Raw genomic sequence first — 17,077 nt, 5'->3', positions numbered from 1 at the left:
TCTGTTAATACTGTAACTCTAAACTGTCTGGTTCTGCTGAACCACTTGTTTTGCCTGCTCCACTGCTTCCCCAGACCCCCCTGCTACTTTACCCCGGTTGTTCTTCCAGATCCGGTGGGTTCGGCCACCCCTCCAGCCTGGGTTCCCTCCCTCTCCCAGTCTATATCCGACTTGGCTCAGGTCTCCCGTTATGTGGGACTGCCTTGGAGAGGCCCTCCCTACTCCGGCCCTCCGGAGGGTCCCGCTCTTCCCCCTATTCTGACGCTCTCGCAGCATCATAGGGGTGTGTCATCTAACTCATCCCCTGAGTCTTCTGGCAGGCACGGGCGCTCCCCTCGCAGGCATCGCCCCGTTACTCCGACCTGTAGCAAGCGTCACTCCTCTAGAGAATGCTCCCAGGGTCGTCGCTCTGGCTCTCCAGACCCGCGTACCAGGTCTCTCTTCCAGGGCCGCCTCACACGTTCCCATTCACCTGGAGAACTTGTGGAAGAAGTTCCGATTCGGCCTCCGACTCAGAGGACCGCACGGATGTGCCTGATGTGGTGTACTCAGTGGTTGCGGCCATAAGAGACACCTTCCATCTAAAGGACCCAGGAACTTCGGACGTGGCTCCAGAAGTCTCCTTTCTTTGTGCCCGACTGGCACTCAAGACTTTCAGCTCTCACGCTGAATTTTACGCCCTGCGGGTATCCGCCTGAAGTCACCCTGACAAGAATTTTCAGGAAACGAAGAAGGTTCAAGCGCGGTGTTCCTTCGGCAAGGACCTCATTGCTCCCTGGACCTCCTCTCCAACTGTGGATCCGCCGGTCTCCTGCCTCTCTAAGGCGCCTTCCCGGCCGTTGGCTGATGCGGCTGCCTTCAAGAATCCAGCGGACATGAAGGTGGATATTTTGTCGATCTCTGCCCTTGAGGCAGCAAGTTCTTCCTGCTTTTGCTTCTGACTGGGTGTCAAAGGCCCTTTTTAGTATGGTCTTCTAACTCCACCAGGGTAGTCTTCAAGATCCCTCTGGAGGATTTATTTAATCTAGCTCTCCGATGCTCTGCAGCCGGAGATTTTTGCTGTGTTCTGCTTCCATGTTCAGTCACTGTGCTGCCTTTACCACACTTTTCATTTGCCCAGTTTCATCCCCGACCTCTTCAACTGGTGATTTTCTTCCGGTGTGACAGGTCTCCATTGTCTATTGGCCGCAAGATTGTTCTCTCGTCAGTCTTGTTGGTCCCTTCTATGGTGGCTTCGTTTTCCCCTCATATTTTTCGGGGCTGTCAGGCTGGGGAGGTGTTTTCAGGGACCACCTGGTCTGAGGTCTTGGCCCCCCGAGAAGCTTTTTCCCCTTCAACATTTTGGGGCCTATGGCAATTCTTTCTTTGCTTGCTTCTTGGGAATTTCCCTCCTGGGCAGAACTCAGGTTTCCGGCCATCTCTGTTATCTTCAGTCTAGCCGTCCCTGGGATGTGATCTTCTCGGCCGGTCCTCAGTCGTCCAAGGCCACTGGTCCCTACATCCAGGGGGTGTTTGCTGTGATCTGCAAACCCTGGGGCGCTCCAGGCATGGACCTCTGCTTGTCCTGCCACAACCGAAGCGTTCCTCTCTCTTGGTGGAGCCTTGCCCTACCTTGTCTATTTGGTGGTCGGGCTTTGCCCTACCTTATGTTTCCTCCCTTTCTTCTCTTTTCGGGGTCTTGAGGAAACTCTCAGTGGGACGTTTCTGCCATTCTAGTGGCCCAGCCTGGGCCCGGCAGGCGTGGTACGTCGTCATGGTCAGGCTCCTGAACGACTTAAGGTTGCACCTTCCCTATCGTCCAGACCTCCTATCTCAGGTCTCCTGTGCCACCCCTATTACCGTCTCTGCTTTGACGGCGTGGCGGTAGAGACCGCGGTTTTGAGAGCCGCGGTTTCTCTTCCTAAGTCATTCGCACCATGCTCAAGGCTCGCAAGTCCTCCTCGGCAAAAATTTACCACCGTACCTGGCGGTCTTATTTTAGTTGGTGTGAAGCTCAGCTCTCGTGTCCTGTTACCTTTTTGGTTTCCCGTCTTCTCTCTTTCTTGCAGTCGGGATTGGAACTGGGGTTGTCTCTAAGTTCGCTTAAGGGTTAGGTTTCGGCCCTTTCTATTCTTTTCCAGCGTCTTCTGGCTTCTAATTCTCATGTCCGGACCTTCCTTCAAGGAGTGGCACATGCTGCCCCTCCTTATCGGTCACCTTCTCCCCCTTGGGACTTGAATCTGGTTCTGGGGGTACTGCAAGGTAAACCTTTTGAACCCCTTGCGGAGGTGTCCCTGCGCCTCCTTTCTTGGAAAGTGGCGTTTTCTTGTTATCTCCTCCATTCGGAGAGTGTCCAAATTGGCAGCTCTCTCCTGCCGTTCTCAGTTTCTGTGGTTCACAAGGACAAGGTTGTCTTCCGGCCAGATCCTTCCTTTTTGCCTAAGGTTGTTTCGGCCTTTCATCTCAATGAGGACATTGTTCTTCCGTCCTTTTGTCCCGCTCCTTCTCATTCTAGGGAGCATTTACTCCACAAACTGGATGTGGTTTGGGCGATTAGAGAGGTAATAACTATCTCTTCTTCGTTTCGTCAGTGCGATTCCTTTTTCGTCCTTACGGAAGGTCGTCGTAAGGGACAACCTGCTTCCAAGGCTACCACTTCTCAGTGGATCTGGTCTGCCATTTCGGAAGCCTATCGCTGTAGGGGGAAGGTTCCTCCCTTCAGGGTTGTGGCTCATTCTACCTGTTTCTGTTCGGGCATCCTGGGCTCTCCAGAACAAGGCCTCGGCCTAGCAGATTTGCAAGGCGGCTACTTGGTCGTCTTTGCACACTTTCTCGAGGTTCTACCGGGTTCATACCTTCGCATCGGCTGATGCTAGTCTGGGCGTAAACTGCTGCAGGCGACAGTGGAACAGCAGTCTGCCTGACTATCTGCCCACCCAAGGGACTGCTTTGGTACGTCCCACGGTCTGTGTCCCCCAATGGAGCCAATAGAGAAAAGGAGATTTTTTTTTTTTTTTTTTTAACACTTACCGTAAAAGCTCTTTCTCAAAGGATCCATTGGGGGACACAGCTCCCGCCCTTTTGGGTTTCTCTTTGGTTCTCTGTCCGAGGGTGTGTTCAGTTAAATCTTTTCTTCTGATTCTCGGACAGTTCGTGTTTTTTCCTTGACCTGTCGGTTCTCTCCTATTTGTCTGGTACTAAAACTGATTACCTCAGGGCCTGGAGGCGGGTATATCCTGCTGGGAGGAGCCGACTTCTTTGTTGCCATAGTGTCATACCTAGACAGCAGCATACACCCACATTCTGTGTCCCCCAATGGATCTTTCGAAAGAGAAATTTTACGGTAAGTGCTAAAAAATCTCCTTTTTTGGCCGGAAGGAGCAAAGGTACGTTTGGAGAAGGGGAATATAATTTAATGAAAAGAACCTCTGTCCAACTGTTAAGCATGGGAGTGGATCAATCATGCTTTGGGGTTGTATTGCAGCCAGTGGCACAGGGAACATCTCACGAGTAGAAGGAAAAATGGATTCAATAAAATTTCAGCAAATTTTGGATGCTAACTTGATGCCATCTGTGAAAAAGCTGAAGTTAAAGAGAGGAGGGCTTCTACAAATGGATAATGATCCTAAACACACCTCGAAATCCATGTGGATTACATCAAGAGGCGTGAACTGAAGGTTTTGCCATGGCCTTCACAATCTCCTGACCTCAACATAATTGAAAATCTATGGATAGACCTTAAAAGAGCAGTGCTTGACATACAGTCCAGAAATCTAAGATCTGTAAGGCTTGTAAGGAAGAATGGGCAAAGATACCTCAAACAAAAATTGAAAGACTCTTGACTGGCTACAAAAAGTGTTTACAAGTTGTCATACTTGCCAAAGGGGGCAGTACAAGATATTAACTCTGATGGGTGCACAAACTTTTGCAGACACCATTTTTTTTTGTTTTCTGTTATTTTGAAAGTGTAAATGATGGAAATATAAAATCTAACTTTTGTTGACATATTATAAGAATGTCTAATCTGTAATTTGATGCCTTTTGGAAATTTTTACCTGGGGTGCCCAAACTTTTGATCCCCACTGTACACACACTATATATAATATATATATATATATATATATATATATATATATATATATATATATATATATATATACATACACACACATACACACACATACACACACATACACACACATACACACACACACACACACACACACACATATATGTATATATGTATATATATATATACACATATACACATACACACATACACACATACACACATACACACATACACACATACACACATACACACACACACACACACACACACACAATGTGTATGGAGATATATATATGTGTGTGTGTGTATACAGTACAGACCAAAAGTTTGGAAACACCTTCTCATTCAGAGTTTTCTTTATTTTTATGACTATGAAAATTATAGATTCACACTGAAGGCATCAAAACTATGAATTAACACATGTGGAATTATATACATAACAAAAAAGTGTGAAAATATGTCATATTCTATGTTCTAGCCACCTTTTTGCTTTGATTACTGCTTTGCACACTCTTGGCATTCTCTTGATGAGCTTCAAGAGGTAGTCACCTGAAATTGTCTTCTAACAGTCTTGAAGGAGTTCCCAGAGATGCTTAGCACTTGTTGGCCTATTTTGCCTTCACTCTGCGGTCCAGCTCATGCCAAACCATCTCTATTGGATCCAGGTCCGGTGACTGTGGAGGCCAGGTCATCTGGCGCAGCACCCCATCACTCTCCTTCTTGGTCAAATAGCCCTTACACAGCCTGGAGGTGTGTTTGGGGTCATTATCCTGTTGAAAAAGAAACGATGGTCCAACTAAATGCAAAGCGGATGGAATAGCATGCCGCTGCAAGATGCTGTGGTAGCCATGCTGGTTCAGTATGCCTTCGATTTTGAATAAATCACCAACAGTTTTTCCGGCAAAGCACCCCCACACCATCACACCTCCTCCTCCACACCAGCACACCTGTGAAGTGAAAACTATTTCAGGTGACTACCCCTTGAAGCTCAACAAGAGAATGCCAAGAGTGTGCAAAGCAGTAATCAAAGCAAAAGGTGGCTACTTTGAAGAACCTAGAATATGACATATTTTCAGTTGTTTCACACTTTTTTGTTATGTCTATAATTCCATATGTGTCAATTTAGTTTTGAGGCCTTCAGTGTGAATCTACAATTTAAGGAAAACTCTGAATGAGGTGTGTGTCCAAACTCTTGGTCTGTACTTTGTGTGTGTGTGTATATATATGTGTGTGTATGTATATATATATATGTATATGTGTATATATATATATATATATATATATATATATCTCTGTGTGTCTGTCTGTGTCCTACACATCCTTTTTATCTATTTCTACACATGATTAAAACATCCATAATACATTTGCTGCAGTACTATAATGAATAAATATTATATTATTTTTATAATTAGAACATCCACATAGCAAATAAATATCCAAATACATATGACACCTATATCGTATTAACAGAAATACAAATACATAAAATTCCAAATTTACCGAAGGAATTATTTTAACTGTAAATAACACCCTTGTTTAGACCATGTAGAAACTAAGTAGAGAGTCCTAATATCCAAAAGGATTCATGGTTAATGGCCTTTTGGTACCTATTCACACAAACTTTTGGAATAGTCAACCGCAAAGACTTTATTATGAATTGTGGTAAAATGACAAGAGACACTATTTAATGGATATCCTCCCTTAAAGCACAACTGTCACTAATTTGTACCCCCATAAACTAATCACGTGATGACAGTTATAATTACTATTAAGGCATAGCTTTTGCTTTCTAGCAGCCCTGATCAGCCAGAAATATGCCTTATATCACACACCCGACAGCCGCCACGCCCATACCTTTTATGTCAGAGCTGGGAGCGCTGTGCGATCGACACACTGGTCCCAGCGCAGAAATTTTCAACTTTATTATTAAAACCAGTGCCTTTTCTTCTGTCTACTTACAGTGCCGGTGCTGGGCTGAAGGCGGCAAATTTTCAGAGCAAGCGCTCGCTCCCAATGGGCACAGTGCGCTTCGATAACAAGAAGCAAAGAGTGAGCTTATTCTTTGCCTCTTATTATTGTAGCACACTGGGGCCATTGGGAGTGAGCGCTTGCTCTGAAAAATCACACAGCGGTCCCAGCGCTTACATATGGGGGATAGCTGTGGCGGCAGGGCATAGCCACGCCTATCCAACTGTTACTGACTGTGATATAATGCATATTTCTGGCTGAGCAGGGCTGCTAGAAAGCAGCAAAAGCTATGCCTGAATAGTAATTATAAAGAACTGTGCCGTCATGTGATTAGTTTATGGGGGTAAAAAGTCCCAATGGCACAGACGCTGGTCTGCCTGTAAATAGTGCCTTCAAATGAAAAAATATTAAGGGAGCTTTATCAAAACCTGTACAGAAGAATAGTTGCTGAGTTGCCCTTAGCAACAAATAAGATTCATTTTTCAGTGGCTTTTTCACAAATGAAAAAAGCAAACAAATGATCTGATTGGTTGCTATATGGGCAACTGGGCAACTTTTCTTATGGACAGGTTTTGATAATTGTGATCTCAAACCGTATAGAGTCCAAGAGAAAAGATGATTATTGGTGATTCATGGTTACATCCTGTGAGAATACCTAACTCTTAGCACTAATTCTGTATTAATATTTAAATAGAGGGAACACACATCCAACATCAAAAAAGGAAAAATGTGCCAGAAAATTTATACTACAAATTTCATAAATTAATCATGTAGAATTTCGTAAATCAGATGGTAAAGCTAGCACATATGGTTGGAGAAATAAATCAACAAAATTAGATAAATTGCATGTTATGGAATCAATACCTGAAATGATCGGGCAGCCAGGGAGATAATAAAAAATAGTAAAGAAAAATGTTTGATGGAAAGAAATGTGTGTTCCCTCTTATCCAGTCAAATCAAATACAAATCCAAAGCACCTTGTAATAAAAGTATGAGTTCTCTATCGGCTCCATTGGGGGACACAGACCTTGGGTATATGCTGCTGTCTCTAGGAGGCTTGACACTATGGTAACCAAAAAATCTGCTCCTCCCAGCAGGATATACCCGCCTCCAGGCCACTGAGCTAATCAGTTTTAGCTTGGTGTCTTAAGGAGGTGGACACAATGTGTTACTGCTTTATTCCTTTTTCTTTCTGTTTTCAGGTGGAGACTCAGGAACTGCGGTTCACTGTTTCCCCATTGCGAGAGGTGGCAGGCATCTTGGATGTACTGTTAACCCCCTCTCGCCAACGGTCAGTGCTTTTGGGTTGTACCTCATGGGTCCGTGTCCCCCTACCGCCGTTTGCCTGGCTATGAGCTTTGCTTGCTGCAGGTGACAATGCTGACTGAAGACTACATTCTGAAGACTTCTTTAGGTAAGTTCTTCAGCACAGGTGAGTATTTTTCTCTCCGTAGGTCTTGCAACAGCTGGAGACCCCTGTTTTGGACCACTATTCTTCCTAAGCTGAGGCTGACCGTGGGATACTTTTATTCTTCCCTGCAGGGGGACTATTTTTTTTATTATATGGGGGAGCAGTGTGTCAAAGGGGCAGTGTGTTCACAGTTAAGGGGCACTTTATCTGGGCAGTCCGTGTGGGATGTACGCGCCGCAGGCTTCTTCTCTGCGGGCATGTGCGCCATTTTACTTTCATTTTCGGCAGCCGCGGCTGCCGACAGCACTTCGCCTGCTCCGTCCCCCGGCGCATAGGAGCTCACTACAGGCGGCGTGTGCGCTCGGGGTTCATAGCGGGCGCCATCACTAAGTCTCTCTGTATTTCTTCGGGGGCCAGGCGAACATTAGCTCCGTCCACCAGGCCGCATAAGTGCTTCAGCAGCGCAAAATGAGACAGCAATCAGCGCTATGCGCGCGTTTGGGGCCATGCAGGGGCCAATCACAGTGCCCTTGCATCTGACCCAGCCCCTTCCTTCTATTGGCCGGTGTCTTTCTCTCTCCTCACAGCCTTGGTGCGGAGTTCTCCTCACAGCAGCTGCCTAGGGACACAGACTTGGGTGAGACTGTTCATTTTTTTGCTATGTCCGTGCCCAGAACTGTCCCATCCCCCCCCCCCCCCCCCCCCTCAAAACAGATATCTGGAATATTAGTTACTCATTATGCTTGTAAAAATTGCTCTGCAAAAATGTCAGGTTCTGCTGAACCCACTTGTTCTGCCTGCTCCACTGCTCCCCCAGACCCCCCTGCTATTTCTAACCCAGGTGCGCTTTCAGACCCGGTGGGTTCGACCGCCCCTCCAGCCTGGGTTTCCTCCCTCTCCCAGTATATATCCGACTTGGCACAGGTCTCCTGTTCTGTGGTGACTGCCTTGGAGAGGTCTACCCTTCACCGGCCCTCTCGAAGGTCCAGTTCCCCTTCTCCCTATGCTTCACATAATCGTACTAGGGGTGTCTCCTCTGACTCATCCCTCTTCTGGTAGACACGGGCGTTCCTCTCGCAGGTCTCGCCCGACCACTTATTCAGGCCACACGCGTCACTCTTCCAGAGGACGTTCCTGTGGTCACCGCTCTGGTTCCCCTGAGCCATGTACCCGGTCGGAGTCTCCCTCTTCTAGGGCTGCCTCCACTCGTTCGCACTCTCCTGGAGAACTGGCAGACCAGGTTTCCAATTCGGCATTCGATTCAGAGGACCGTTCGGACTCAGTGGACATGGTGAACTCATTGGTTACGGCCATAAGAGACACCTTTAACCTAGAGGACCCAGGAAATTCCGACGTAGCTCCAGAAGTATCCTTTCATCGTGCCCGACCGGCACCCAAAGTGTTCAGCTATCACGCCGAATTTGATGCCATTCTAGAATCTGCCTGGAAGCACCCTGAGAAGAAGTTTCAGGGACTGAAGAAAGTTAAAGCGCGATATCCTTTCCCCAAAGACCTCGTCTCTAAGTTGACTTCCTCTCCGTCGGTGGATCCTCCGGTTTCCCGCTTCTCTAAAGCTACTACTTTGCCGCTGGTGGATGGAGCTGCCTTCAAGGATCCAGCAGACAAAAAGGTTGAGTCTTTAGCGAAGTATGCCTTGGAAGCTGCGGGTTCCTCCCTGCTTCCTGCCTTCGCCTCCACCTGGGTGTGTAAGGCCCTTTCGGTTTGGTATTCCCAACTCCGTCAGGGCATTCTTTCGGGATCTCCCCCGGAAGAACTGTCTGCTCTGGCCCTCCAATGTTCCAAAGCTGTAGACTTTCTGTGTTCTGCTTCCTTGCACTCAGCTTGCTGTGCTGCCTTTGCCACCGGTAATCTAGTGGCCCTCCGTCGTTCCATTTGGCTTAAAGCATGAAACGCGGATGCTGCATCTAAGAAGTCTCTCACAGAGATTCCTTTTGCTGGTTCCCGACTTTTCGGCAAGCGCCTGGATGAGATTATCTCTGAGGCGACAGGTGGCAAGAGCTCTTTATTACCTCAAAACAAATCTAGCACTTCTTTCCGCAGAAAGTCTTCTTCCTTTCGGTCCTTTTGGACGGCTGGACCCTCTAAAGGGGACACCCCCACCCACAGTTTTTTCTCGGGTGGGAGGTCGCCTCTTGCTCTTTCGAAACGTTTGACCATGCACATTCAGGACTCCTGGGTCAGGGACATGGTGTCTACCGGATAGAAGTTGCCTCCCTTCCGATAGTTTTTTTTTTTTCAGTCCCGTGCTCCCCGATCTCCTTCTCTTGCGAGGGAATTTCGGGAGGCTCTTCAATCCCTTCCTATCCAGGGTGTCATTGTCCCGGTTCCTTCAAGGGAACGCTTTCGGGGTTTCTATTCCAATCTTTTCGTGGTTCCCAAGAAAAGCAGTTCTGTGCGGCCAATCCTGGATCTCAAACGTCTCAGCCAACATCTTCTAATCCGCCATTTACGAATGGAATCTCTCCGTTCGGTGGTGGCGTCTATGGATCAAGGGGAGTTTCTTTCCTCGGTGGGCATCAAGGATGCCTACCTCCACGTTCCAATTTTTCCCAGCCACCAGCGGTACCTCCACTTTGTGGTTCCGGAAGGTCATTATCAATTTGTAGCTCTCCCCTTCGGTCTGGCCACAGCGCCACAAGTCTTTACCAAGATTCTGGCGCCCGTGATAGCTCTTACGGTCAAGAGGGGTATCATTGATACCTTACTTGGTCGACCTCCTCATTAAGGCCTCCACCAGAGCCCAGGCTCTGGAGAATGTGAGCCTCACTCTTCAGACCTTATGTCGCTTCGGGTGGATGGTCAACTGAGACAAGTCTATTCTCTCCCCCACCCAGTCTCTGATCTTCTTGGGGCTTCAGTTCGACTCGGCCTCTGCTTGGATTCGCCTCCCGCCGGACAAACGTCTGGCCCTCTTGTCGGGAGTCCGCTCCCTCCGGATACCATCCCCGGTCACCATCCGTACTTGCATGGAAGTCCTGGGTCGGATGGTGGCAGCCATGGAGGCCGTACCCTTTGCCCAGTTTCATTACCGTCCTCTTCAGCTGGCGATTCTTGCCCGGTGGGACAGGTCTCCCCTCTCTCTCGATTGCAAGATTGTTCTCCCTCTTCGGACCATTCGATCTCTGCGCTGGTGGCTCCGCTCCCCTCTTCTTCAGGGGCGTTCATTCCTTCCTTCCCCTCCACTGGCAGGTGTTCACGACAGATGCCAGCCTGTCGGGCTGAGGGGGGTGTTTTCAGGGATCAGATGGTTCAAGGCCTCTGGTCTCCCCAAGAAGCCCTTCTTTCCATAAACATCCTGGAACTGAGGGCGATATATCTTTGTCTGAAGCATTGGGAGTCCCTGCTTCAGGGCCTCCCTTTCAGTGTCCAGTCGGACAACGCCACGACTGTGGCGTACATCAATCGGCAGACCGGCACTCGCAGCTCAGCAGCCATGTCCGAGGTGACAAAGATCCTCCTCTGGGCGTAACACGAAGTTCCGGCCATTTCGGCGATTCACATTCCGGGAGTGCTCAACTGGGAAGCGGATTTCCTCAGTCGGTCTTCAGCCGACCCCAGAGAGTGGTCTCTTCTTCCGTAGGTGTTCGCACAGATTTGCGACCTCTGGGGGACCCCAGACGGGGATCTCTTCGCGTCTCGACACAACCGGAAAATTCCGATGTTTGTGTGGCTCTAGCCGTGGATGCCCTAGTAATTCCGTGGTCGGGCTTTGTCCTGCCCTATCTGTTCCCTCCCCCTCCTTCCCAGGGTTCTGAGGAAGCTCAATGCGGAAGGAGACCTGCCATACTGGTAGCTCCAGACTGGCCCCGAAGGGCATGGTACGCCGACGTGGTCTGGCTTCTGGACGACGTTCCGTTCCGTCTTCCACTTCGTCCAGACCTACTGTCACAGGGTCTCCTTTGCCACCCCAATTTACGGTCTCTGCATTTAATGGCGTGGCGGTTGAGACCGTGGTTCTAAGGGCCCGTGGTTTCTCTTCCCAGGTAATTTGCACCATGCTCAGGGCTCGCAAGCCCTCCTCTGCGAAAATTTATCACCGTACCTGGCGGTCTTACTTTCGTTGGTGCGAAACTTAGACCTTTTCTCCAGTCACCTTTTCCGTTCCCAGTCTCATCTCCTTTTTGCAGTCGGGGTTGGAACAAGGGCTGGCTCTCAGCTCCCTTAAGGGTCAGGTTTCGGCCCTTTCCATTCTCTTTCAGCGTCCTCTTGCTTCCAATTCATGTCCGGACCTTCCTTCAGGGTGTGGCACATGCTCTCCCTCCTTACCGGTCCCCTTCTCCCCCTTGGGACTTGAACTTTGTTCTAAGCGCTCTCCAAGACGCACCTTTTGAGCCTCTTCCCCTTCCTATTCTCCTATCCTGGAAGGTAGCTTTTCTTATAGCCATTACTTCCATTAGGAGAGTATCTGAACTGGCAGCTCTCTCCTACTGTTCTCCGTTTCTGATAATTCATCAGGACAAAGTTGTGTTCCGGCCAGATTCGTCCTTCTTACCTAAGGTCGTTTCGCCTTTTTTTTATCTCAACAAGGACATTGTCCTTCTGTCCTTTTGTCCCGCTCCTTCTCATCCCAGGGAGCGCTTACTCCACAAATTGGATGTGGTACGGAGGTTCGAACTTATCTTTTTGTCACCTCTTCCTTTTGTCAGTGCGATTTATTTTTTCGTCCTTACAGAAGGTCGTCGAAAAGAACAGCCTGCTTTCAAGGCCACCATTTCTCGGTGGATCCGATGTGCTATTTCGGAAGCTTACCACTGCAAGGGGAAGATCCCACCCTTCAGGGTTTTGGCTCATTCCACCTGTTCTGTGGGGGGCATCCTGGGCTCTCCGAAACAAGGCCTCAGCCTCGCAGATCTGTAAAGCGGCCACCTGTTCGTCTTCGCGCACTTTTTCGAGATTCTACCAGGTTCATACTTTCGCATCGGCTGATGCTAGTCTGGGCCGTAAAGTGTTGCAGGCGGCAGTGGTACAGCAGTCTGCCTGACCTTTTTTCTCTGCCCACCCAAGGGACGGCTTTGGTACGTCACAAGGTCTGTGTTCCCCAATGGAGCCGATGGAGAAAAGGAGATTTTTTTTATACTTACAGTAAAATCTCTTTCTCGAAGGATCTATTGGGGGACACAGCTCCCGCCCTTTTCTGGGGTTCCTATTCGGTTATCTGTCCGAGGGAGTGTTCAGTAAATTTTTCTTCTGGTTCTCGGACATTTCACGTTTTTTCCTTTGACCGGTCGGTCTCCTCCTATTGCTCTGGGACTAAAACTGATTAGCTCAGTGGCCTGGAGGCGGGTATATCCTGCTGGGAGGAGCTGACTTTTTAGTTACCATAGTGTCAAGCCTCCTAGAGACAGCAGCATATACCCAAGGTCTGTGTCCCCCCAATGGATCATTCGAGAGAGATTTTCCTGTAAGTATAAAAAAATCTCCTTATTAATCAAAATACTCCTGTAAGGGATCTGAATCAAATAGTTCATAATAGGATGTATCCGATAGAATCCTGTTCAGGCAGTGCGGGCCGCATGAATAAACATAGATCTAACATTAAAGGGGTATGCCGGCGAAAAACATTTTATCCCCTATCCAAAGGATAGGGGATAAAATGTCTGATCACGGGGGTCCCACCACTGGGGACCCCCGCGATCTCTGCAGAACACGGAAGCTTGGAGCTTCCGTGTTCGTGACGTCACGCCAAGCCCCCACCATTCGTGTCTATGGGACATAGACACACCTTCTCCCATAGACATCAATGGAGGAGGAGTGGTGGCTGTGCACCAGATGACGGGGTGCTGCAGCGGAGATTGCGGGGGTCCCCTGTGCCAGGACCCCCCCAATTAGACCTCTTATCCCCTATCCTCTAAACCTTAACGCACCAGGATGTACATTTACGTCCTATACATGACAGCGAGCATCGGAGCGATGCTCGGGTCATGCAAGGCAGGTCCCGGCTGCTGATAGCAGCCAGGAACCCGCCGGTAATGGCAGACATCCATGATCGCGCGGATGTTTGCCTTTAACCCCTCAGATGCCGTGGTCACTAAAATGGATGATCGGATTGCCGCAGTGATCTGATCATCCAGAACGGCAGACGGAGGTCCCTTCTTCCACGCGTCTTCTGGTCTGAGATCGAGCAGACCAAAGCAGAAGATGACCGCCACAGAGATCGCCCTATGCATAGCACTGAACAGTATTAGCAATCGAATGATTGATTGCTATAAATAGTCCCCTATGTGGACTATTAAAGTGTAAAAATAAAAGTAAAAAAGTGGAAAAAAATTAAAGTAAAGTGAAATGTGAAAAATCACCTCCCCCAATAAAAATGTAAATTGTCAGTTTTCCCCATTTTACCCCTAAAAATTGTAAAAGAAAACAAACAAAAAAAAAAACATATTTGGTATCGCCACGTGCCTAAATATCCAAACTATTAAAATAGAATGTTATCCCGTACGGTGAACAGCCTGAACGTAAACAAAACAAAATTGCTGCTTTTTATTCCAAATAATATTGATAAAAAAATTTATAAAAATTTTGTATATGCAAATGTGGTATAAAAAAAAATTGCCGTCGCTTATACGGAAAAATGAAGAAAAAGTTATAGGTCAGCAAAATAGAGGGATTTTAAACGCACTAATTTGGTTAAAAAGTTTGATTTTTTTTTTTTGCGGTACAATAATAAAGTATGTAATCATGGGTATAATGACCCACAGAATAAAGAAAACATGTCTATTTTACCATAAAGTGTACAGCATGAAAACGAAACCTTCCAAAATTAGCAAAATTGCAATTTTCTTATCAATTTCCCCACACAATAGTATTTTTTTGGTTGCGCCATATGTTTCATGGTAAAATTAGTGATGTCTTTAAAAAGAACAACTGGTCGCGCAAAAAACAAGCCCTCATACTAGTCTGTGGATGAAAACAAAAGAGGTAGAATTTTTTAGAAGGCGAGGAGGAAAAAACTAAAACGTAAAAATAAAATAGAGTCCTTAAAGGGGTACTCCGGTGAAATTTTTTTTTTTTTAAATCAACTGGTGGCAGAAAGTTAAACATATTTGTAAATTACTTCTATTAAAAAATCCTTCCTGTACTTATTAGCTGCTGAATACTACAGAGGAAATTCTTTATTTTTGGAATGCTCTCTGATGACATCACGAGCACAGTTCTCTGCTGACGTTATTATAATAATGCTTTATTTATTGTTGTCCTTAGTGGGATTTGAACCCAAGTCCCCAGCACTGCAAGGCAGCAGTGCTAACCACTGAGCCACCATGCTGCCCTTAGCATACATCTGCTATGCATGGTTGCTAAAATGGACAGAGATGTCAGCAGAGAGCACTGTGCTCGTGATGTCATCAGTGTTCCAAAAAGAAAGGAATTTACTCTGTAGCATTCAGCAGCTAATAAGTACTGGAAGGATTAAGATTTTTTAATAGAAGTAATTTACAAATATGTTAAACTTTCTGACACCAGTTGATTTAAAAGAAAAAAGGTTTTCACCGGAGTACCCCTTTAAGGCCCAAATGGGCTGAGTCCTTAAGGGGTTAAGGGAGGATATTCCTAACATAGTGTAACATAACTAGAATGGAATGGAACTAGAACTTATCTCCTATGCTTTGGATCGGGGATAAGTTATGTTTCACTACAGAACTCCTTTGAAGCCCATTTCTAGCAGTAGCAGCTTATTTTTTTTAAGGCAAAGGGCTCTTGCATGTACTGCCCGTGAAGGTGAGATACACAATAACTTTTCTATACTTTTCACTTCAGATTCAACATGAAGTCAGTAATGGAAGTGTAGTTCACAGACTGTGCAGTGATACCTGTTTTACCAAATTTCGAGCCACAAAAGGCTTAAAAACAAACTGCTGTGACAACTGTGGCATATACATATATAACAAAGGTTTACCACTTGAGTATCTGTTCCATGAAGGTCAGCAGAAGCGGTTCTGCAATGCAGCTTGCCTAAACAACTACAAAAAGGTGAGTGAAGATGTGTAAATATGCGAGAAGAAACATGTTACTGTGATTTTAACAAGGTATTCTACCATATATCACATGGTTACCCATTCCCCAGTTGAAGGAAACATCTTATGTACATACCTATTTGATTGCATGTGCAACAGACTAGAACATCACTAATGTTAAGGTTTCCCTTAGTAAACAGAGAATTGAAAAAAGCATTAAAAGCTGCCAATATAAACTGCCCTATTTTAACTAAATATAATAATTTAGCATTTTAGCTCTATTTTTGTTTGAATACTCCTTAAGGGATCAGGTTACATACTGCATGCATACTCGCCTGTAAAAGGAATGAGCGCGAGGAGTTTGATTTTGTGTGTGTGTGGGGGGTGCTAAGAGTTGTCCAAATTATTTGAACTTTTTTTTACAGTTTGGCATTCATACGCTAGACTGACCTGTTTAAATCTTACGCCATCCAAAGCCGCCACGCAGGTTCCCTCTTTGTTTACTTTACTGCATGGCTGTGGGCGATCAGATCAGCCACGCATTGCCGTGATTAATATTGATCACAGCATCATACCCCCGTAAAGGTGGACACCAGCTCGATTGCTGATGTTCGCCATCACCAGCAGGTCCCTGGCTTCTCAAGGCAGCCAGACTCAGTCTGATGCAAGTGCAGCTCCTGCACTCACTTCATAGTTGCGGCGGGATGCAGGACGTACATGGACATCCTGGTACGCTAAGTCCCACTGTGTTGATATTGTGCGGCCCTAATTCCTTGGGCACCTGCTATGAAGTGAGTGCAGGAGCTGCACTTCTATCATAGACTGTGGGTCTGGCTGCCTTGAGAAGCCAGGGACCTGCTGGTGATGGCGAACATCACCAATCGAGCTGGTGTCCGCCATTAACCCTCGTATGATGCTGTGATCAATATTAATGGCGGCAATGCAGCGGTTCTGGTGGCTGATCTGATCGCCCACGGCCATGCAGTAAAAAGTAAACAAAAAAAGGAACCTGTTTGGCGGCTTTGGATGGAGTAAGAATTAAACAGGTCAGTCTAGCGTATCTCAATGCCGAACTGTAAAAAATTCTAATAATTTGGACAACCCTCTGAAAAGCATACATTTCTATATTTTACCTTAATAACAGTGTACGAATTCACCAGCCACAGATGCTATAGAATGCTACAGGTTTTTGCCATTGTGCACCATTTTACTTACTGGTAAATGCATTTATTTTTGATCTGTTGAACTTTGACTTTTGTGATAGTGTCTTTTATGCAGATCAAATAGAACATTCAAATGTTCTTTTGTTTTGAATTTTTGTTTCTGAATATGTAGTAAAATCACAATTTGTATATCTTTCACAGAAAAACACAAAAGTTTATCCGTGTATGTATTGCAAAACACTTTGTAAAAATTTTGAAATGCTTTCTAATGTGGACAAAAGTGGTCGTGTAGGCCTGTTCTGCTCTATTTGCTGTATTACCTCGCATAAAGTTAAACAGGCTGGAATACCAGGTAGGATACATGTACTATAGTGTTATTTATTTAAATATATGTTTAATAAATTCTAAATAACAGATTTGATCAGAAATGCCCTTTTTCTTGTGATGGACCCACATGTACAGTTTATAGATCCGGGCCATTTTTAGGCGTTATCCACTTTAGAAAAACGTA

General features: G+C 46.4%; 1 protein-coding gene across 4 annotated transcripts in view; it reads left to right on the top strand.

The window, feature by feature from the left end:
* The window catches only part of ZMYM3 (zinc finger MYM-type containing 3), a 124,084-nt gene that overhangs the window by 52,877 nt on the left and 54,130 nt on the right, over positions 1-17,077 (top strand). For all 4 annotated transcript variants that reach the window (XM_056538282.1, XM_056538283.1, XM_056538285.1 and 1 more), the window contains exons 7-8: positions 15,207-15,419; positions 16,768-16,918. In XM_056538282.1, the coding sequence (XP_056394257.1) occupies positions 15,207-15,419; positions 16,768-16,918 (364 nt within the window). The remainder of the gene's footprint in view (positions 1-15,206; positions 15,420-16,767; positions 16,919-17,077) is intronic.

This window comes from Hyla sarda, chromosome 9 (assembly GCF_029499605.1).
Source record: "Hyla sarda isolate aHylSar1 chromosome 9, aHylSar1.hap1, whole genome shotgun sequence".
In the NCBI taxonomy this organism is placed as follows: domain Eukaryota; kingdom Metazoa; phylum Chordata; class Amphibia; order Anura; family Hylidae; genus Hyla; species Hyla sarda.
The sequence above is the reverse complement of the archived record's forward strand: the minus strand, read 5'-3'. Positions and strand labels throughout refer to the sequence as shown.